Below are 25047 nucleotides of genomic sequence, written 5' to 3' on the forward strand. Positions count from 1 at the left end.
CTTCTGGGCCTCCAGCTTCCATCTCCTTTCAGAATTTCAGTTTCAACACCGTTAGTCTATAAACTTCCTGGACATTAACTGGACAGGTATTTTGGGTGTTTTTTTTTGTTTTTGTTAGTTTTTCTGGCAGAGAGTGTTTCCGGATATAAGTAACGAATATATGACATGTAAATACCTTTTCTTTATAATACCAAATTATGGGATTTACAGACATGTGCTTAGAGACTATTCAAATTAAAGTAGGCAATTATTTCTTTGGTCTTAGATTATGTGTCGAATGACCTTTGTACAAAACATTTAAAAATATGACTCGAAAAATAAATTTACATTAAAACTTCGAGTCTGCCATTTATTTTACCCTAAAACACCACCTTTTCCTAATGAGTTCTGAATGTTAGTAAAATCTTTTGTGTATTATTTTATCCTGCTGATTTGCTACCAGTAATCTAAATATTAAAACTTTATTCCATATCGTACATAGGTACTTCATTTCTCTTATTTATGTATGACATGGCCATTCTTTATTTCCCTTCATTCTTAAAGAGAAAATATTCCCATACTAATATTTTATTAACTACATTATAATTATTAGTGATTTTTCACTAAATCAATAGATCAGTAACTTTTTACATTTCATTAGATCAGTATAAGGCATCATCATAACTCAAAAAGCTATGCTAATAATAAAATATAATTCACTGGGCCAAACTGTTTCTCAAAGATAGTTTGAAAAAAATAGATTTAAAATTAGAAATGACATATTATTTTATCTATAGTCTTGCTAGACGTTTTAATATACTATTCTTATCCAGAATCATGCATTTAAATCTCAAACCTCTGTCACAGAATGTGGTCTAATTCAATATCTTCTTATATGTCAATTACATGAGCTAAATTAATATTCTCAAGCATACATGCAATCAAACACAACTGATGTATGCAATTCAGATACAATTTACATTAATGTACACCGTTGTTTTGCAAATTTCCTTTAATCTGTGGAACAAAGGGTGAAAACTTGAACATATTGCTTAAATTGTGAGAATACAGAGAGTGATTTCCTTCTGCTGTTGGCCAGTGCCACTTCCCTGTGACAATAGCTTGCTATCAAACGTAAGACCCTTATTCAGGAGGTTAATGCGAGGTAGGCGCTTCATTCAGTGTTATTTTGGCTTAAGGGCATAATGTCACAATTTGGTGCATCCTCTAATGACTTTTTTTTTTTTTTTTTCCTAAAGGCAGCTTACAGCTTAGACCTAGTTCAGCGAATTTCCTTGTAAGGTCCTTGGGAGACTGGAGGGGAAAAAAGTACAATGGATTGCGTGGCCAAATTTCTGTTCATGCCTGCTTACTGATTTTTGTTCATTTCACAAATAAACAAGGCATGAATACATCAACCCACAAACCATAAACAATAAAGAACTTCATCCTGTAAGTTTGCTACGGCCAGCAGTTTGTGGCTGAATCTGCTATTTGTCATAAGATAAATGACAAAGTGATTGCCATTTGTCACTGAATACACAAGAGAAGTACTCAGCTGTGAACCGCTCAAATGCAGACAACAGTAAATATTGCCATTTTGATTACTAACTTCCTTTAAAAGGGTCCCCTAACACCATGAAAATGAAGCACATTAGGGTTCGGGGTAAAAATTCTTATTCTTTTAACTTAAGAAGAAACATCATGGAATCAGCACTGAGCATCCGAGTATTTCCTGTTAAAAACCCTGTATTTACTACAACATGGAATGCATGCAAATGCAGGCCGTTTTTTATAAAGAACGGTGTTTTACAAAGTTGAGTGTTGAATTTAATTTATATGTATTGTTCCCATTTTTGTACTGTTCAGTGATTTTTAATACAAACTTTTTTATGTTTCTGAGAATCACTGGTGCTTGACGGCTTTCAACTATATTAATAGAGGTTATAACAGCGCCCATACATTAATGTAGTCTGTGTTTTATCTAAACTCTGATGGAATTTAGGGAGTGCCTAAATTCTGTGTTGCTATACTTGCCGCCAACTACATGAACTTTATTAATTTCTTCCAAAGGTTATCCAACAACAAAATGGAAAAGCATAAAATGCAAATGACATATCAAGAAAAAGAAGTGACTGCTCATGAAATCCCTAAACTATAATATTCTTTAGTGGCAAATACCACACCAGATAAGGAGGCAGCATTATAATTACGGCACATTATACTAAAATAAAAATCCTCAAAATTTGAAGCTTATATGTAAAGAAATATAAAAAGTCACAAACTATTTTCAGATTAGGTCACTGTGACTTGCAAGAAAAAAAGCAAAACTGCAAAATAGCTGACACATATTGTTTGAGATTTTAAAAAATGTTTATAACTCTCAGTTTTATCATGGAATATATCACTTTTCACAAGAGAACTCAGATTAAATAACACATAACCTGAAATATCTTTACACCATTAGACACAGTTCCTTCAAGATTAAGGTTGAAATACATTGGTGGAGAAATGTAGGGAAGTATGCACTTTATAGTATCTTTAAATCCAAGCTGAATAATAAGTAGAAAAATAAGTATTTAGTGGCATATATTTCCAGAAACTGGTCTTTTAAATTCAAATCATTGTAATACTCATAAAGTACTACAATAAGGTTAAGTTTTGAATAATCAAATTATAAATATCCTTTCAACTATAGTCCAATATAACAAATTTCAAAGTCTTTATTAAAAATATACTTGAAGTAACACTTTTAAAATATCACTCTTTATACCCTGTGCTAAAGCACACTAGAAATCATTCAAAATTTGAAGCTCGGAGATGAGATTTCCTGCCATAAGCTAATACATTTTTCATCAGTGCTAATGAATGAAAATGATTAGTTTGATCACCAGAATGTATGCATAAAGTCTCTTACTGCAAGTGTCAACACTACATATCAAATTAATTTTATAAGTATTTGTTGAATTAGTTATAGCCCTATTATATACTTCGGTTGCATAAAAAAATATGCAATGCTAAAATCATTTAATATGATGGTTCATTTCTACATGTTACAATGTAAAATTATTAGTATTTGTGGTGGATACTTACATGAAGCATAGGTATACACTAATGCCTGTTCAAAGAGTATATTTGCAACGTGAATGTCGGTTGAGTGCTCCACTGTCAGTCAAATAGGAGGAGCTAGCACTATTGTTTCTAAAACTCAAATATAAAACAGAAATCCCCGTTTCATCACATCACGCAGACACTTGTTTCTCACATTTTTTCTCTAAAGAATTAATTTCTCCGTTTATTTCCGCATAAACCAGCCACTTTATTTTCCTATCGTGATAAATCTGTGTTTTAATGGATTAGGTTATTTCACTGATATATGCATTTGATTGCCTCTACAACATTCAAAATATTGTTTCAGGGGCAGTATTTCTTTTACATATACCCACAGAAAACAGAAAAAGGAAAGGCTGACTTTTAGGCTCCTGACAGGAGTCTTGTATAAGTGGAAGACTTTTAATTCTCAAATTGTTTCAGTTCAATAACTCTTTTAAAGTTGTTGCGCCAAGATGCCTGGCGGATTAAGCTCCATTGCCTTTTCTTGTTTTGAACTAATGTATTCTTGATCACCGTTTAATGAAACTATATACCACATGGAGATTTCACATTAGATAAGCCATGTGAAACCCTCATCAGACAAGTAGCTCTGGCTGGTGGTAATCCTTCAGATGAAAATTTCAGACTAGCAGGTTTTCCAATTTAAATGAGCCCCTTTAACTATAAAAAATTGGCACGGTATGATTGCTAAAAATTATTTTTAAATTTTTATGTTGCCAAAGTGCCCTGGTGGCTGTGAAAAACAAGAAATGCTGCCGTAAATACAGAAAACATTAACTGGTCACTGAGGGGATCCAATTTACAACCCATAGAGACAACTCACACAGCTCACTGACACTGGCACTATTGGGCTGGCGATAGGGCATTCAGCTCCACTCCCCCACTCAGACGCAAAACTCATCTTACATATGCAATTAAATAGATTTATTCTACAAGTTTCTCTAGTCAGTGGTTATTACTCACTCTTACTTCATTGCACTCTGATCTATAGAATTTTCCTGATGTGTTCAGGTAGCCTTTAGGAAGCAACAGAACTTGCTATGAATTTCCAATGAAAAATTATACTTTTTTTGGTATTAACATGTGCTATTTAATTCTTTGTTAACAGACTGTCAAATCTCAGAGGGAAGGCAGGGGTGGGTGGTGGGTGGGTGGGAAGAGATCACCTAAGGAACTTGTATACGTATATGCGTAACCCATGGATACAGACAATAGGGTGGTGAAGGCCTGGGGCAGGGGACAGGGGTGGAATAGAAGGGGTTAAAGGGGGGAAAAAGGGAACATATATAATACTTTCAACAGTAAAGTTTTTTTGTGTTGTTTTGTTTGTTTTTTTAATTTAAAAAAAAGGTCTAGATCCCTGACCAGAAACTAGGATCCAGAGTGGTAGATCAAATATGTCTAATAAAACACCCATAAAGTCTGACCATGAAAAATAAAAGTGATTCAGCAAGTTAAATGGCTACTGTTCATTATTATTGTTTTTTAATTTATGCTAACCTAGACCCACTGTGCCCATTAGTATTCTTAAAGTTTGGATTATAACTAGCAGGAATAAATAATTTTCGGCTTAAGTTTGATTTGTACGTCTAGATTTCAAATAAGAAGGACATGAAATATATTTAGATTTGTTTTTAGTGTCAGCTAGTAATACATGTTATATATACATATTTCTTTAGTGTGTCACAAATCTCAGTGACTTGTCCACAAGCATGAATAGGTCAAGAGTTATTCTCTTTGTTCATATATATATATATATGTGTGTGTGTGTGTGTGTGTGTGTGTGTGTGTATATATATGTATATATATGTATATATATGTGTGTATATATATATATATATATATATATATATATATATATGAACAAAGAGAATATATATGGCTAATATGCAAAGTGTTCCCTCGGGAATTCGACCAGGAGACCGGGAGTTCAATCACTCACTATGACATGCGCTGACCACCAGGGGGTGGTGTGGAATGAAGGAAGGCCCCAGCCAGCAGCCGGGGAAGAAAGACCCCGGCCAGCAGCCAGAAGGCCCTGATTGGCCCTGATCGCCAGCCAGGCCTACGGACCCTACCCGTGCACAAATTTCATGCACTGAGCCTCTAGTAGTAGATAATATTAGTAGACATCAGTTTGAAATGAGTACTGATAATATGTTTACTCTGGAATGCCACTGCCATCTAAGTATGAAATTAGTAAAACATTGCTTCATAAAGTAAAAGGCAAAGCGCTACTCAAAATACAAAGGTGGCTACTTATGAGGAACTAAGAGCTATGAGTACATGTTTCAAATATGAGGACTAACCAATGAAATCAATAGTTCTGTGCAAGCAGGGAAGACAGAACAAGAAACTGGATGAGAAGTCAGTTGAATATTCATGCGTTACTTCCAGGCATAGTGTAACATACTAACCGGAAAGCGAAGGGCCTGGGAGTTTAAAACAGAAAGCTGCTGTAGGAAAGGAGTAAAAGTACGTCCTTCTTTAAATGCTAGTCTGTGATGTGTTTCTTGGGGGGACAGTATTTCAGACTCAAAGTCATATAGGATTCTGTCTTACGAATCAATGATTTACAGTTAGATTTCCAAGATGAACTAGACAGAATCAGAGTATACTCTGCAACAGGGAATTATTTACAGTTTACTGAACAAAGGATGGAAAATATGTACAGCGACTAGCATCACGTATCACAAACTAAAAAAAATCCTTCAAGGGAGAGAGAGTAGCCATCATTTGGGTTTAGTTAAGCTGCTCACAGCCACTTAATGGAATCAGGTCACTGTGGTGTTACTGCCTCTCGTAGCTAACTGCACTCAAGTGAGAAAGACTAGAAAGCTGATTTGCATCTACACCAGACCACAGGGAGCCGGACACAGTCTTTTCCCCCTAAGGTAAGACAACAGCCACCTAGAGGGATCCCCACCGAACCTTCTGGGCTGAATGCACAGATGTCTTACTCTCTAGCGCCCTCCTCGCTGGAAAGGTGCACTGCAGCCTGAAGAACCCCCCCATGGGCCCAGGAAGATGTGCTCCTCCTCCACCACCACATCGCAGAGACAGGAGAGTGGGGCGCCTGCAGGGGTGAGTGAGCAGAGGAAACCCCAGTCTCCTCCAGAGTAGGCAGTGCGGCAGGAGAAGTCTTGCTTAAAAGGACAAATAAGAACCTTCTATGACAAATGAGAAAAGTGCCAAAAAGTGGTAAGGGTAAGTAAGAGTACATTGTATTGTTTTGAATCTTTGCAAACAGGGGAAAAAAAATAGCATCCTACACACTGTACTCCAGAATGTTTTATCTTTCCTACAATCTGGTTGATATGACCTACGGTATTAAGCCAGTCTGTTGAAAAATAAATCACCCCTCTTAGAAATTAAAAAAAATTTTTTTGAAAATTATAATAAAGCCTTGTTACAAAGGTCACAGTAAATAAATGTTTTAAAAATCATTATAAGTTTTTCTGACAAAGGAAAACTTAGATCTATTTAGTACAAGAAGAGTTGTTAACCATTTAATTTAGGGAAATCTTCAATATTCTCAAGAAGAGAGAGAACTTATTGTGAGCTTTACATTGTTAATGTTAAGGAAGATCTTACATAGAAATGATCATCTAAAATCTCTGTGGATCAGTAGTTCCTAACTCTATTTTCCCACCCATATGGTTCCCCAGAATGACTGCCTCTGGATGGAGAGAATGAATATAGCCAGAAAGAATAAAACCACCACCATCACCAACAAAAATAACAATAACAATAACAAAATCCAGGTTTCTAGAGTTCATTTTTGAGCTTCCACAATGATTCCATCTTCCATCTGGTCAGTCTTGGCTCTAACAAGAATATATTAATTGCCTAATATGTGCCTAAGTCAGGTTAAATACATCTGTTACAGTTGCCGAGGCTTGTTTCTAAATGTTTAGTAGTCTCACATTTATGTGTACACAATAAAACGTGGCTTGCTATTCAAAACGTTTAGAATAACATATCACCCTGTCTTTCTAATAGGAATTATCCTGGTCTTCTCCGAAGAGTCCCTTAGACAAAGGAAACGAGCATGTGTGTTTGGCTGGCTATTTTAATCTGAAATGACAGCTTATTTTCACTTAGTTAAATAATTTCACTAAATTTCAACGTAGCTGTCATATACAGTGAGAGCCAATCCCAGACCACCTACTCTGTCTGCAGTCCAGATGTAGACAACCTCACTGACCCACTGTTCATAATCTGAGAAAGTAGTGTCTTACTATATAATACCTACTAGAGGCCTGGTGCATGAAATTTGTGCACGGGTAGGGTCCCTAGGCCTGGCCGGCAATCAGGGCTGATCGGGGGCCTTCTGGCTGCTGGCTGGGGCCTTCCTTTGTTCCGTGCCACCTCCTGGTGGTCAGCACACTCAAAGCAAGCAGTCAAACTCCCGGTTCGTTGAACTCCCGAGGGGACAATTTGCATATTGGACTTTTATTATATAGGATGTATATTCTTTTTTTCTCTACACATTTCCCTTACTATTTAACATAAGATGCATTAATAGCAGTTAACCTTGTATCTTGGCATATGAGTGACAGGACAGCACGTGAGGAGTGCCAGCTAAACATACAAAAAAATGTCCAAAGTCATATGGATGTTGTGTACTCTGTGTTGGCCAAATCATTGGCATGTTTTGATATTATAAGAATCAGAAGCATTATTTATAACTGACTTTATTTGAAAATTAAGTATACTTTTGTCCAGCATTATTGAGGCATTACGGACAAGTAAAATGTGATATTTTTAAGGTGTGCCAAGCAATGATACATATACATTTTGAAATGATTACCACAATCAAGTTAACACATCCATCACCTCACATAATTACCATTGTGTGTGTGTGTGTGTGTGTGTGTGTGTGTGTGTGTTAAAAACACTTCAGATCTACTCTTTTAGCCAATTTCAAGTATGCAATACAGTATTTTACTATACTTTTCAAAGGTATGTATGGATATCAGTGATTAAGCTTACAAGGGGCAAACTACTGAATTATGTTTTTAACTTGGTTAAGTTGGGAGCTACAGTACATTTCCCAGAAACTCCTTCCTTGTATGCTTGAGTTGGCCAAAGAGGAAGATATATAGAATTTGGGTGGGATTTGGAAGGTATAAGTGAAGTAACGGCCATGATCTTGCACGATCACCATGGTTGTATATAGTGACAGAGATGCAGAGCTGTCCAATGGACACAAGTGTGGCCTTATTCTCCTCTGCTGTGCACCCTGACCATAATCCTGACTGCTGGCCCTACACCTACCAGCAGATACGTGGCTGTGGACCACAAAGGTAGCTGATAGAAGCAATGGCTTCCTATACACCTCTCCCCAGGCTCCCTTTGCATGGATCTACATTGAGAGCTGAATTGGCTTGGCTTCTCAAAATTCCAAGAAAGTTTAGACTTTTCTACCTATTCGAGTGCTTTCAGAAACTGGTTAGTGACTCTAAATTCCAAACTCCCGCTGCTAGTCCTCTAATTCCTGGCTTTTTCCACTTCTGTGTTAGGTTGAATTCCTATGATCTATCCCTCATTCCCAAAGGCTGTTTCTCTGAATGAATCTGGATTGATACAGAATGAATTCCTTTGCAGCTATGCAGAATTTAAGGATGAGGTCTGCGGTATTAAACAGAGACTTTTCTAAGACAACAAATAGATTTAATTTCATAATTTTCGTGTGCTGTGGCTTACTTTTACTGATTTTGTTTTCTGGGTAAATATTTTCAATAATTATTTTCTCTAAGTGCACTTATTTAGCACAAAATCAATAAATGAAGAAAGCTTATAAATTCTAAATGTGTTCCAAACGCAAAAGCTTGTGTATTTCTGCCCTAGCCAGTTTGGCTCAGTGGATAGAATGCCGGCCTGCAAACTGAAGGGACCAGGGTTCGATTCCAGTCAAGCACAGGGTCTCTTTCCTTTCATTTTTAAACCCTTTTACTTGTTCTTGGTCATTGCTTTCATTACTTTCAATAACACCCTACTAGTTCAGCAACATGCTCAGTCCTTCTATGCAAATGCACTTGGACCCTCACTCAGCAAGTGGCTTCTCGAGTCCTCCAGGCCATTTCCATCTTTGACAGCATAATGTTCAGGCACCTCAGGCGTGATTATCCTGGGCATGATACAACTCGCAAACTCACAGGTTAACCCGCCACTGTTTCGTTTATGCTCTACTATGCATGGCTCTCCCTTGTACCTCGCTAAGAAATCACCTCATGGGTCACCTCCTCCAAAGCTCCCTCTTGCACTGGCCTCTCCCAATGTTGCCGGATACATTCCCAATCCAACCACCAAGCGAATTTTCCAAATAAAGTCAGATTAGAAAATGTACCACAGCAGCACCATTGCTAGATTGACTAGATTGCTCTGCTGCCGTGCCCTTTCGTGGCAGCTTTCCCCCAAAGATGGTGAGTTCATAGGCACCAGAATCTGTATCTAAGTTACACAGTGCTGACTCATCTGAGAGGCAAAGCAAATATCAATTTAGGAAGTTTTTCCTAAAAACTGTATCCTATCTAATAAAAGAGTAATATGCAAATTGACCATACCTCCACTACACCAACAAGCCATGCCCACCAGCCAATCAGGAGCGAGTATGCAAATTAACCCTACCAAGATGGCTGCGGCCACAGAGAGAGCAGGAGGCTTGGGTTTCCCTGGCAATGGAGGAAGCCAAGCTTTCCGCCTGCTCTGGCCTGCCTTGGCTTCTGCTTAAGGCTACAAAGTTTCAATTATAGAAGATAAATAAATCCCAACAAAAATGGCTGCAGCCACGGAGCAAGCAGGAGGTTTGGCTCCGCTCAAGACTGCAAAGTTTCAATTATAGAAGATAAATAAATCCCAGATACCAGGGCCTCTGCTTGGGTCACTGGGGGGCATGGCCAGCCTGAAACCACCACAGGCCCCTCGCCCAGGCCACCCCATGCCCCAAGGGAACTCCCACCTTGATCTGGGACACCCTTCAGGGCAAACCAGCCAGCCCCCACCTGTGCACCAGGCCTCTATCCTATCTAATAAAAGAGTAATATGCAAATTAACCATCACTCCAACACACAAGATGGCTGCCCCCATGTGGACACAAGATGGCCACCACAAGATGGCCAGCAGGGGAGGGCAGTTAGGAGGGACCAGGCCTTCACAGGAGGGCAGTTGGGGGTGCCCAGGCCTGCAGGGGAGGGCAATTAGGGGTTACCAGGCCGGCAGAGGAGGGAAGTTGAGGCGACCGGGCCTGCAGGTGAGGGCAGTTAGGGGTGACCAGGCCTGCAGGTGAGGGCAGTTAGTGGCAAACAGGCTGGCAGGGGAGCAATTAGTTATCAATCAGGCTGACAGGGGAGTGGTTAGGGGGTCATCAGGCTGGCAGGTAGAAGTGGATAGGGGCTATCAGGAAGGCAGGCAGGTGAGCAGTTGGGAGTTAGCAGTCATGGATTGTGAGATGGCAGTCCGACATCCCTTGAGGGGTCCCAGATTGGAGAGGGTGCAGGCTGGGCTGAGGAACACACACCCCCCGTGCACGAATTTCGTGCACCGGGCCTCTAGTATTTTATAAAAAGTCATTGATGAGCCCTGGCCAGTTTGGCTCAGTGGATAGAGCATTGGCCTGCGGACTGAAGGGCCCAGGTTTGATTCCAGTCAGAGTGTTCCTGGGTTGCAGATTCAATCCCTCCTGGGCATATGTGGGAGCAACCAGGCAATACGTCTCTCTCACATCCATGTTCCTCTCTGTGTGTCTCTCCCCCTCCCTTCTACTCTCTCTAAACATCCATGGAAAAAATATCCTTGGGTGAGGATTAGTCAAAAATAATTAAATAAAAGTCATTGATGATACTTTCTTTCCAATTTGTATTCATTGTCAATCATTATAAGAGTACTTGCTGTCCATTCTCTATACGAAGAGAATTAGGTTTAGAGTAGGCAACGGAAGTCTTTTCTAGATATATAATATTACAGACACATTTTCCTTTCTACTATTATTTAGAAACTCCAGTTGGTGGTTAGATTTTTAACAGATATTCATTGAAGGGGCTTCATAGGCATAGGAAATTCGAATGCTTAATCTCTAGCCTTTAAATATTTGTTAGATACACATGCCTCAGTACCTACCTACCTATATTTCTGAACAATTTCAAAGAATAAGATAAGATGGGAGCAAAGGAGATGAGATACAGGAAAGCTGAATTCTGTAATTCAGGCAAAAATTATAGTGAAATAAATATCTATACGTCGATAGTTGAAATCCTAGCCCTCAAAGGTGATATTAGTAGCTGGAGCCTTTGGGAAATGCTTAAGTCATGAGGTTGGAAACCTAGTGCCTCACTAAGGGGGCTCCAGGGTGACCCCAGCCCCACATGAAGATACAAGAAGTCTGGGACTTGGAAAGAGCCCCTGCCTGACCATTGCCTGATCATTTTAGCACCTTGACCTTGGACTTTATTCCTGGGCATTAAAGGTACAGTGCCACGGCATGCCAAGATACCATAAGCAGAGCACACAAATGTCTCCTAATTACAGGTGCGAATTATAGTAGTATATCCTGTTACCTCATCACTCCTGACAATACCCCGGCCCCAACATCCACAACCTGCCATTGCCCATCAGACAAGTGGTGGGTACGGTGTGGTAACAGGAACAGGCGGAAAGTGGGAGACACATTTATTCTGTGCGCCCGGACCAAGAGTTCAGGATGAACACCAGACTCCTTTACTGACGAACATCTGGAGACAGCCTTGATGCACTGTATTCGGTATAGCTTTTCCTACAGAAGCTCACATCATTACACAAGTTATTGTAAACCCCACTGGGCTTTCATTTCCCTTAATCCATCCAAGAAGCCAAAGACCAAGGACCACGATAGGGCCACCCAGCACTGAGACAAATAGTAACCACCTCCCCTGCTCTGATGTTTACAGAGGGCTTTCCGTTTACTTGGGATTGGGGGGAGGGGTGTAACAGAAAGGGCGCCCGCATGTGCGACTTCAACACTGAGGGGTTATGGGAAAGTCTCATGTAATGTCTCCAAGTTTAAGTTCCCCAACTGCAAGCGTAAAACTATAAAAATAAAACCTTTTGCTGCCTACCCCAATGGATTGCTTTATCAACAAGATAATCCTTGTACTTGAACCCCGAGAGTGCCATTTAGAGTTGCCGAAGATAAAAATTAACACACTTCCCTAAAGCTGTTCTATTTCGGAATTAAACTCTAATCCAAACCTAAGGAAAACAATGCAAACATTTGAGTCAAAAACTAAAAATATTTTTACTAATTTCTTTTGCTTTTTTTCATCCATTGTTTTTTTTCCCCCCCATAAAGTGCAGTTTGCATTATAAAAATCAACACAGGTTTTGGAAAACCATTTTCATTATTTTATATAGTACTGAAAATGAACATGACACTACGATAGTTTATATGTTCCATTTCCTCTCTCTTTATAGCCTATTTCATTTTCTCTCAAACTGTTATTATTATCATGGCACCCAAGTTTGAGATGTGCAGCTCCCTTAGGAGGCCAGGTGTACATGTTCTCTACACGCACATCACTCAGTCGGGGGGCTATTTGGGTAACGTTGCCAGGGCTCCCCGCAGGACACTATGCCAGCTGCGTTTGTGATATCCCTCAGAACACCAGGCCCAGATTCAAAAATCCCAAGTTTAAGAGGGGGTTCATGTTTCTGATACCTATTTAAAAAAAAAAATGTTTTTTATTCATTTTTTTTTTAAGAGAGAGAAAGGGAGAGGGATAGAGAGATAGAAACATCAATGCTAGAGAAACAGTGATCAGCTGCCTCCAGCACATCCCCTATAGGGGAGTAACCCAGGCATGTGCCCTGACTGGGAATCAAACCGTGACCTCCTGGTTCCGAGGTCGATGCTCAACCACTGAGCCACGCTGGCTAGGCTTTGGTTCTGAAAAGCTACTGATAACTCACTAAAGACAAAGTGACAGCTAGTCTCTCTCCTCTCTCTCTTTTTCTCTTTCTCTCTCTCTCCAACTTTCTATCTCTATTTCTCCTGAAAAGCTCTGAGAAGCAGAAGCAAACTAGGAACGCTTAGCCACTGAAAACACCTTCCTGACTGTGGAGCACTGTACGCTGAGATCTGTGCTCCGGAACATTATAACCCTGCGGACACCTCATTCACACAACATTACATTCAATTTTTCTGAAAGTAAGGTAGGTGACCTTCCGGAAGGCCACAACTGAAGTAAAATCCATGCCCTTTAAAGGAAGAGGGACAGGGCAGTTGAAGGTTCTCTTGATTATGTGTATAACCAAAATAGAAACAATAATGTGCTATGCTATTCAGCAACTGCTTAGTCACTTTAGGTGACATTTTTTAAAATTCTGGATTATAGACACTAATGGAAAGTGTGTATTTATGATAATTTATAAGCTATGATGTGGTTTTGTTGATGGCCACATTAATAGTACATAGGCGAAAGCCCTGGACGAGTAGCTCAGTTGGTTAGAGCATTGTCCCGATACACCAAGGTTGTGGGTTTGATCCCTGTCAGGGCATGTGCCAGTGAATGCATGAATAAGTGGAACAACAAACCTCTCTCTCTCTCTCTCTCTCTCTCTCTCTCTGTAAAACCCACCAATAATTTTTTTTTAAAAAAATAGTGTATAGCTGAAGCAATGCCATATCAAGTCTTGCTGGTCTTGGTAATTCACTTTCTCTTTTTGAAAAAATGTTTTATAAATACAAGAAAGTTGACAGTATCTATAAATTGTGTTTTCTCTCTCTTCCTTTGATTCTATCTCTGGTTAACAAAGCCTAGTAAAAATAACGCTATGATTCATCTTCTCTGTGAGGCTGGTATGCTTCTCAGAGTTAAGTTTATTACAATAATCCTCAGCATCTAGAAGAATGCATTATATGTAGAAATTCAATATATACTTTTTAATTGGACTGAACCATCACCCCATCCTACACCTTCCTAATGTGGGTGCTGGAAGGGTTATTCATTGCTAACAAGCTCAGATTGCATTGCATTCTCATTACATAATCTTGGGTCGAACCACCTGCAGTGACTTAATATTTGCCTGAATTAAATAATATTAATTTCTTGAGGCTCCACATGTGAGAGGGTCTAGTTGCAGTTAGCATCATCCTAGCTCTCTATTATGGCTTCCAAACCTTCATTCCTCCAGGCCTATGTAAAAACACTCTGTGAGTTTTATGTTGATTAAGGATTATAATCATCTCTTTTTCACCCTACTGCACTGTCATTTAATGATTTCTTGGTCATTTTTCTACTCTAAAGGAAGACTTTGGCCCATGGGACTCAATCTTCTCTTCCTGTCTATCCCATTTTCCACCATCGTTCTGTTTTATTTTGATATTTATCTGGATGACGTAGCCAACATTTTAATCTTAGAATCTATGGACTTATTCAAATCCAGTTAACTTCAGTTCCATGTCCCATTACCAATTTATACCCAGGGACACCCTTCTCATTCTGTCACCATCTAGAATGGCACCACGGCTGACATTTTAAACTCCTATATGACTCTCTGACTATAACCTCTGTGCCTTTTGCCTCCTCTCTTCTTCCCACCTTTTCCATATCATCATCACTGGGCCTGCTCTTCCTTCTCAATCTTCCCTGTATTATTAAAGGTTTCACGAAGCCTCTGTGAAATGTATACGCTTATACTTTCCACCTGCATAACTCCAGTCACACTTGTCTCTTCAGTTCCAGATTCTTAATTCAGCTGGCACTGGACTCCAAGTAGCTCCTTCAAAGGTATCTCAAATTTGACGAGTCTAGTTTCAAACCTATTCCCCGGTCCACACAGACTCTCTGTTTTTGGGTGCTGACACCAATTACCATCCCAACGTCAAAGTAAAAAAAACTTGATATATACTTGAGTCAGTTTTCTCTCAATTTAGCCAAGAAATGCGGGACGAGGCTCTTTGGTGGCAGAGCCTTTTAAGCCCAGTCTCAGCCATCTGAGGCGCTCCCCAATCCTAACTTCTAATGGGACCGACGTCAGCCCACTTTGGCCCACTAGCACCACAGCACTGTGCCAAGCAGACCCGCGGAAATCTCTGCCTATTTTAGTGGGATTTCCCTAGCTGCTACGGTAGCTCTGCTACTCTTCCGGTCAATTATTCACGACCTGAAGCCTAAACTCTCTAGTGTGACATTCAGAGCCCTCATGTTGTGGCTCCTACCTGTGTGTAAGCCCTTTTTCTTTCCTTTTTTCATAAAAATATATTTTTATTGATTTCAGAGAGGAAGGGAGAGGGAGAGAGAGATAGAAACATCAATTATGAGAGAGAATCACTGATCAGCTGTCTCCCGCACGCCTCACACTGGGGATCAATGGAGCCCACAATCCAGGCATGTGCCCTGAGCGGGAATCGAACTGTGATCTCCTGCTTCATAGGTTGACACTCAACCACTGAGCCACACCAGCTGGGCTCCTTTTTCAAAAACATGTTTAATGTTGACATCATTGCAGGTTTCTTCCATCCTCTCTTCCCTTTGCCCACCTCCACCCATCTCTGCCTCCCCCTCCCTTAGCCTTCACCAAACGATTGTCCGTGTCCATGCAGTATGCATACGTGTTCTTTAGCTGATCCCTTCACCTTCTTGCCTACATCTCATCTCCCAACATGCAATTCCCTAAGTGGCTGACTTTTTGACACCTGTGTGCCTCTTCTCCTATTGCTTTCACTCCTTGAAGTATTCTTTCCTGATTTGTTTCTGCCCTCTGAGACTTAGTTCTGTTACTATCACCCTAGCAAGCTTTCTCAAATTTCCTTTAAGCTCCTTTTTTTTTCCCCTTGGTCTCAGAGAATTCTGTGCTTAATTCAAGAAAAGCAGTTTGGGAAACCTATTTTAACTTATACTTGTTTCTTCGCCATTGCTCAGGGAAGCTAATTTAAGAGCAGGTGTTACCTTTCATTTAAATGCTGTGGCTCCTACCTGTGCGTAAGCTCCTGCACTTCAGTCTATTCGCAGTATGTGAAATTTCCTACACAAAGTAATTGTGGGTTTTGCTTTATATATTTTAGGTCATGTTATTTAGTGCATACAGATTCATAATTTCTATATGATCTCTTTTGGTCATAATATTTTTATATAATGACTAGTGGCCCAGTGCACAAATTCATGCACAATGAAAGGAAATTAATTAGAAGAGATATTTTAATATCGCTATTCGCCCTTTCTCTATAATAGAAGTGTCAACCAAATTCACGATGGACAATGACAGATCAAAATACACACGTGTGGTTGGCGCCAGTGAGAGCTTTATATGTATCCCGCATGCGCGAGTCAACTTAGCCTTACATATATATAGAATAAACTTGCTTAATTAGACCTGCTTTCTGATTTAGCTAAACTTTTTCCAGCCCAGTGAAGCATCCCAACTTCTCTTTCAGGTAATTGTCAGCAACACAGCAGTAATATCAACATGAAGCACATTATTATTATAGATCACGCAGGGAGAACAAAGGGTAAAATATTTAACTGCAGCAGTGTTTGACTATATTCTGTGCAGTGAGAAAACCTGAAGTCATTTTCAAGGTCCACCATTTCTTACTTCTTTTCAGTCGGGTCAAGCTTCTAAGCTTTTTAAATCTCTGTTTTCTGGCTAATAAAAAGAAAATAAGATTCTACCAAGTCTCCCATCTACCTACTCCAGGGCTTCTGTGACGATCAAATGAGATGAGGCACGGGAAAACGCTTCACAGACATTTGGTTAAAGTGTAAAATGTTCCCACCTGTGTTCCTGGGCTGAAGAAACTGCAAGGAGGCTAGTTGCGAGGGAGAGGAAGCCAGGCGTTGCTATGTGACGTCATTACCTGGAATCCACAGCAACCGTTTCCGGGCTGGGCTGGGCTGTGGGCCACATTTTGTGCCATGGGATCTTGGCAGTGTTGGCTACAATTTGGTGGGCTGTCGCTCCGGGGTGGTGGTGGGGGCTGCAATTTGGTGGGCTGTTGCTCCGAGGTGGTGGCAGGGTCTGGGTCACACTTGGGGGAAGCTGAGTGTTGGTTTGTTGGCACCAGGTCCCTGGTACTGGCTAGTGCACGTCATGGAAGCTCCTACGTTGAGCATCTGCCCCCTGTTGGTCAGTGCGCATCATAGCGACCAGTCAGACGGTCGGACACTTAGCATACTAGCCTTTTATATAGGGAGGTAATTCTCTCCTATGTATTGTCTTGAAGTTAGTATTATCAACACCTGCTCTTTTTGTAAGACTAATCTAATTTTGCATTTCATCATCAACTATTCTGGTTTATTTTTCAGATGTTCATTTGTAACCTTTACAGAGCAATGATTAAGATGATTTTGCTTTTTAAGTCCATTCTGATTTACTAACTTAATTTGATAGTTTTATTGGTTCTTGCTTCTATCATCTTACTTAATGCTTTCTGTGTTGATACTACCTTTCTACTACTGTCATTATTGCTTTTTTGGTGTATTGACTACTTTGGTTGGATTTTATTGCTTTTAATAATATAAAGTGTAGAAATTCTACTTTTATTATATCACTGTTTCAAATTTCCATCTAAATGTGCTCTTATATTAGTAATGTAGATAAACAATGAGAGATAAAGTTGAGAATGTAGGTTTGGGATATATCATGAAAACTCAGTTGAAACGTTTACACTTAATTGTAAAGAGTCAGGAGACAAAAGAATTTTTGAGGAGTGCAATGTGGTTAGAGATAAGCTTTAGAAAAATCAATTAGACAGCACTGTGTAGGGTGAATGAAAGTGAAACGAAAGCACAAGTTGCAGATATAAGTTACAAGAAAGTGCTTTTGTAATTAAAGAAAAGTGCTGAGAAGGAATGAAGATTATAGACTAAATAGAGATGATGTCAAATTGAGTGTGATGTGCAAATAAAACAACAGAACATATTGGATGTGGTATGTTACTAGATGACTGGAAAAATTATGGTGGCATTTATAATAAAAACTTTTTGATGACTGGCTTTGTTAGAAGATGATCTGTTTTGGACATGGTAGAGGACAAGTAAGTACCTAATACTCCACTGTGCAGACACGACGTTTGGGAGAAGGACTAGAAATGGAGAAGATGGGTGGGTTGGCCACTGTTGACAGTGGAAGCCATGGGAGCCATGAATCTTAAGGAAGAGTGCTAGAGAATATCTGAAGACAGAATCTGGGTATCCAAGTTGTTACATCATTCTCTCTCAGCATTTTTTTTATTCAACTTGTTGACCACTAGGGCTGGGGCTCTGCAGATTCTATATTGGTTGTTGGTAGTATGTTTAGTTCCACATATTTGTGAATTTTATAGTTTCCTTGTGTAATTAATTTCTAATTTCATACAACTATGGTTGGAAGATACATGGTATAATTTCAATCTTCTTAAGTTTGTTAAGACCTGTTTCGTGACCTACTGTATGTCCATCCTGGAGATGTTCCGTGTGCGCTTAGGAAGAATGTATCTTCTGCTGCTGTTGGAATGTTCTACATATTTCTGTTTCATCTAAAGTGTAGTTCAAGTCCAGTGTTTCCTTATTGATTTTCTGTCGAGATGATTTATCCATGGTTGAAACTGAGATATTGAAGTCCTTAACTATTATTGTATTGTTTTCTATTTCTCCCTTCATATCTATTAGTATTTTGCTTAATATATCTAGGTGCTATACTGACATTTTAATCTTAAGTAATTGCATTTGCAAATTATAAGCAATTAGCAAAAACTATTGACATTAAAAAAACTGTCATATAAGGATATCTGACATGAAGCGTCTACCGGAAAAGACTGAATTTAACTCCTGAACAGCATAATATGTTATTTAAAGTTTGTGTATATTTTTCTTAAACTATTTTATTAGATATTTATATTTCGAATTCTATGGTGTGTTTTCTCAGTCCTTAACTAATTACATTGTAGTGTTTTAAATTAAAGTCTTTTATTAAACCACTAGAGGCCCAGTGCACAAATTCGTGCATGGGTGGGGTCCCTTGGCCTGGAAGCTGATCGAGGCCAATGGGGACCAGTGGGATGGGGAGGGCGGGCTCCAGAGCATGTCTGGCCCTCTTGCCCAGTCCTATTGGGCCGGACCCCAGCAGCAAGCTAACCTACTGGTTGGAGCGTCTGTCCCCTGGTGGTTAGTGCGCGTCATAGTGACTGGTTGAGCAGTTGACCGATAGGACACTTAGCATAGTATACTTTTACTAGAGGCCCGGTGCACGAAATCCGTGCATTTGGTGGGGTCCCTCAGCCCGGCCTGTGCCCTCTCACAGTACGGGAGCCCTTGGGCGGTCTCCAACTGATGGCTTAGCGCTGCTGAGGAAGTGGGAAAGGCTCCTGCCACCACCTCTGCGTTCGCTGGCTGTAAGCCTGGCTTCTGGCTGAGCGGCGCTCGCCCTGTGGGAGTGCACTGACCACCAGGGGGCAGCTCCTGCATTGAGCATCTGCCCTCTGGTGGTCAATGCGTGTCATAGCGACCGGTTATTCTGCTGCTGGCCAAAACTGGCTCTCCGACATCCCCCAAAGGGTCTTGGATTGTAAGAGGGCTGAGGGACCCCACCGGTGCATGATCAGGGCTGGGGGGGAACAGGGGAGGTTGGCCAGCCAAGGAGGGATGGCGAGAGGGCTCCAGGGCATGTCTGGCCTGTCTTGCTCAGTACTGATTGGCTGGACCCTAGCAGCAAGCTAACCTACCAGTTGGAGCGTCTGCCCCCTGGTGGTCAGTGCACGTCATAGCGACTGGTTGACTGTTTGCCCCCTGGTGGTCAGTGCACGTCATAGTGAGCAGTTGATTGGCCTTAGCATATCATTAGCATATTATGCATTGATTGGTTGAACGAATGACCAGACACTTAGCATATTAGGCTTTTATTATATAGGATTATATAGGATTCCTTCAGGTGACCCAAAATTGTGATGAATTCTTTAGCCCAGAGGGGATACCCCAGGACAGTAACGTTACATATATAAAGATGCCTAATGAGACTTGTTTTTCTATGGCAATGGTTTACATCACACACACATTTACAAATTGTCATCTCATCCAATTTCTAAACAGGGGTAGAACAGGTTTTCTGTGAAGAATCACATTGTCTTTCAACTCTTTAATACTGATAACTGATCCTAATCATAAACAGTGTCACTAATGATTAGATACATCAATCTCTAAACTCTGCATGTTCAAACTCTATGCTTCCAGTCACATAAGATGAATGCATAACCAACAGCTAGCGGAGCACTGATAAGAGACAGTTTCATATAAATGCAAGGTTTTGGGAAGCAGTCGTGAGATATTTTGCAGCACCCTTTACCTGCTAGAGAGCAATAGCTAGTTTAACCACTTCCACCCAGAGGGAACAGACTGGAGAGTAAAGTTCTCATGTCTCATCAGGAAGAGAGAGGGAGTGAGAAAGAGTCGGCTTCTGTACAGCGTGAGGATTCGCCGACGCGTTGGGCCGGCGTAGAATGGACAGTATGCCTGAAATGCTGCTGCTTTTAGTCATTATCATGCACAGTAACATCAAAGTGACCGGATAAGGATATGGTCACCATTTATCCATTCAGTTATTTGAGGATTCACCGAGTGCCTCCCTTGGACCAGGCACAGTTCTGAGCTTTTAGGATTCAGAGAATGTGACAGAAACTCTCCTGCCCTCGTAGAGAAGAGGAACTATAGCAGGAATTGGTAGAACAATACTGTGTCTTTTAGAATGCACCATAAGTGCATTTTAGAAAAAAATATATAAACAAGTAATAATTAATGAAAAAACAAGTCCAGACAGAGATTGGAGCTAAGAGGAAAAGCAACACGAGAGCGTGCGATGTGCCAAGGCACCTGCAGAATGGGAAGACAGAGACGGGCTTCTGGGTGGAGAGAAACACAGATCTCAGAGACCGAGAGGCCAGGCGTACAGGATGTTTCCTTGTCTCTCTCCTGCTGACCGTATTCTGCCATTTCACTATTATTACTGTCCCACTGAAGTGTTGAAATGCTAGTCAGTAAGTGATCACTGGGATCCCACTGTGTTCTCAGCACCAGTACGACGGGAAAATGTGGCTGAATTCAAACAACTAATTCTACTGCTGTGATGAAATATAAGGCGGGGAACGGTGCTGGTCAGTAAATGACCGCAGCCTTCTTGTTTTGAGGCGTGCACGCGAGTCTAGGCTTTTCCAGCCTTTTGTACATCACATACCTGAGATTCAGCGGCTGAAGTTCCAGGAGCTCCTCCAAGAGGCAGCTTCCTCTACGGCCACTAGGTGGCACCAGTTATTTTCATATTTTCAGGCCGAAAAAGAAAACAAAACCTTTTCTACCTAACGGCTATATTTTAAGTGGGAAAAGGTTACCTAGCACCAGTATTAATAAAAGTATTGTTATTTCATTAATAATTTTCTTGGAGGAAAGATCAGAGCTAGCATTAAAGACAGTATGTTCATTCACTCACACCATTGTTTATTCAATGTGTATCTGGCCCAAATAATCTTTTTTTAAAAAAATATAGTAGCAATGTCTTTGGAAACATAAAGAGAAAAAAAATTAATGGAGTATATTAAGTATATATAGTGATAGAATATGTAAATATCAGGATCAAAAATAACTGATAAAAATATATTATGATGCTACATATATCTTTAAAAATTTTGCAGGAAATAGTTTTAATAAAAGTCTGGTAGAATTCTTTATTTTTTTAGAAGCAACTTATCATGCACCTCTCAAAAGAGGTAATATTTTTAAATATACTAAAAAACAAGGTATTTACTATTGCGATTAAGGGTAAAAAATGATTACAAAATGTAAAATAGGATAGGAATCACTTAAATATATCTATATCACTTAACCATATCTATATACAAATTTAATATGTATAGCCTTATAAAACTTAAACATTCAGATCTGAAAGGATACTTTTTATCACATGATTTCCCTGTTTCTAAGTAGTAAGTGCAATGAAAACATATGCAAAATGTTTCTAAAGAAAAAGCGCATAAAATATTCTCATTTTTCCAAAAAGTGGTTGGTAAACATTCAAAGTATGTTTATTGGGTGGAGGGGGTCATGGGGGGCGAAAAAGGGGACATCTTTAATACTTTGAAAATAAAGATAAATTTAAACAAAAGAAATACAATGTAACTATTCCCACAGCTCCCGTTAAAAATATAAAAATGGCTCTGGAATAAATACATCGTATACTCTTAAGTCAGTAGCTTTCAACTTAAAATGAAGCACACTGACAAGACGAGTGCACGTCAATGCACGGAAAAGCACAACATGCTGTGGAAGCGTGTCCTAATTCCGTCCAAGGGGAAGTGAGGAGTTACTGTTTACTGAGCTAACAGATCCCTTTTTACAGTGTAAACACCTCCACCCCGCAGGATGAATGGTGAGTGCCTCTAGCACCAGGCTACCCCCACACTCCCTTCACTCCCAAACAGTGAAAAGATAATACTCACTTTCAGGTCTGCCAGAGTCTTCTGCCTCATGGCAACGAGATTTCTGTGTCTCTGTTCTTCCTCGTCCAGCCTCTCTTCACAGGCTATTTTCTCACTTATGAGATGATCATAAACAGCTTGTGTGTGTTCCTTTTTAAATCTCACAGATATGTATTTCTCCCTATTAAGAAAGCATTGCAATCACCACTAATCAATTCACATTTTATTTTTTAAATTATACTTACGATACATTTTAACAGACAAAATATTGAAAAAAACCTTAGAACTGAAGGGCTTTGGAAAAATTCCCTGGTCCCTTCCATAACCTCCATGGAGCTCTGTCTAAGGGACCGAGGTGCGAGGAAAGTTCTGGGGAAATGGAGTGGATTCTCTGGGATGTTCACCATGCCTCTGTTTTGTTGACATTACAGAGGTACCCTTCCTCCATGCAGCATGCAACTCCACGGACACATTTTATTTTTTAAATCCTTACCTGAGGATATGATTTTTCACTGGTTTTTAGAAAGAAAGTAAGGGGAGAAGGAGAAGGAGAGGAGGAGGGAGAGAAGGAGGGAGAGAGGGAGGGAGAGAGGGAGGGAAGAAGGGAGAGAGGGAGGGAGGGAGGGAGGGAGGGAGGGAGGGAGGGAGGGAGGAATATCCATCAATCAGTTGCCTCCCGTGTGTGTTGACAGGGAATCAAACCCGCAACCTTTTGGTGTACAGGATGACGCTCCAACCAATGGAGCCACCTGGCCAGGGCTCCAAGGATACAATCTGATTAGATTAAGCCAAGCAGCCCTGTGGCTGACTACGCAGGGGTGAGTGTATAGATATTAAAACAGCCCAATAAGATGAAAGGCCGTAGCTCCACGTAGAAGAGGCTCACGATCACTAACTATAACCAAGGAGTCATGTTTTCAAAGTTGCTGCCAACAGGTATAAGGAAGAGACAACGAATGAGCACCTGGGGCTGAGCTGCTGCATCAACCCACCTGCAGCTCACCTCACCCAGAGCCTCCTGGCACGTAAGAGCCTTCCCCATTGTTTAAGCTGGTGTGCGAGTGTGTGTGTGTGTGTGTGTGTGTGTGTGTGCATGTACATTTCTGTGGGCATTTTGTCATATGCAACTAAGTACATCTTGACAAAGAGGTAGAATGATTTTTGTGGTGAAATCAGTAGTGATGTATAATGCAATACTAGTAAAATAAGCACCAGAAAGTGCTTAGAAATGCTGCGGATGATCAATGTGCTTTAGAAGGAATTCCCAGAGCTGGCAGCAACCAGGAGCCAGGGTCAGCAGAGCGGCCACAGCGGAGCGCGGTCCTGCGGCCCACGTTCTCAGCGGCACAGGAAGCGGCACAGCTAGCCACAAAGACGGCGGGACTAAACGTTTGGAGGAGCTAAACGGTCAAGTGCTTTGAATAGTGCGCTCTCTCATTTAAGCCAACCCCAGGCCTATGGAAAAATAATTAGTATACCAATCTGCAGACCAGGAACCTCAACTTCCGCATCATTAGCTTGTGTAAGCCAATGAGTAAATGACAGAACCAGAATTCTAACCCTGTTCTGTCTGTGCTGTTGGACTCAACAGTGAAATTCAGAGAGCAGCAGGTCTGACCAAAACAAAAAACTCTCACAGCTGCCCGCAGCGAACATCCCTGCATCTTGACCACATATTCTTTACCCTCTACACTATTTTGATATGAGATTATATTCAGTTTAGCATCTTATTAATTACATATATCACATATACTATACATGTTTATATGTATATGTATGTAGGAAAATAGTGTTTTCTTTCTCAGAGTGGTAAAAAGAACAAACTCTGAAGTCCTATAAGTCTGGGTTTGGATCCTTTTACTTTCTAGTTAAGAAACAACTGTAAACATTTAATGAGAGCCAAGAGTAGCCTTGATAGCTATTATTTTTATTCCTCTTATGAACATATTTATTTTTATCCACATATTTCAATTGTTTTGCATATGCAAGTTTTGTCTCTCTAAAAACTATCTTCAGATGCTTGAAGGTATACTTTCCCACTTGACATTTTTAAAATATATTTTTACTGATTTTAGAGGGGAAGGGAGAGGAAGAGACAGATAGAAACATCAATGATGAGAGAGAATGTGCCCTGACCGGGAATCAAACCGTGACCTCCTGGTTCATAGGTAGGCGCTCACCCACTGAGCCACTTCCTGGCGTCTGTTTCCTCGGCATTCATATGGGGGCGCTACTACACAATGTAAGGGTCTGGTGTGAGGGCTGGAGGAGATGAGGGGCAAAGATTTCCTGCAGCCCTAACCGGTTTGGCTCAGTGGATAGAGCGTCGGCCTGCAGACTGAAGGGTCCCAGGTTCGATTCCAGTCAAGGGCATGTACCTGGGTTGCGGGCACATCCCCAGTAGGGGGCGTGCAGGAGGCAGCTGATCGATGTCTCTCTCTCATCGATGTTTCTACCTTTCTATCCCTCACTCTTCCTCTCTGTAAAAAATCAATAAAATATATTTAAAAATAAAAAAAATTAAAAAAAAAAAGATT

At 40.4% G+C, this 25047-nt stretch overlaps 1 protein-coding gene across 1 annotated transcript in view; it reads right to left on the minus strand.

The window, feature by feature from the left end:
* The window catches only part of CCDC178 (coiled-coil domain containing 178), a gene marked incomplete at both ends in the record, with an annotated part of 121113 nt that overhangs the window by 11869 nt on the left and 84197 nt on the right, over positions 1-25047 (minus strand). The window contains one exon of the mRNA XM_080683765.1: positions 22532-22691. Within this exon, the coding sequence (XP_080539891.1) occupies positions 22532-22691 (160 nt within the window). The remainder of the gene's footprint in view (positions 1-22531; positions 22692-25047) is intronic.

Source organism: Plecotus auritus (assembly GCF_963455305.1).
Source record: "Plecotus auritus genome assembly, chromosome: 8".
Lineage (NCBI taxonomy): Eukaryota > Metazoa > Chordata > Mammalia > Chiroptera > Vespertilionidae > Plecotus > Plecotus auritus.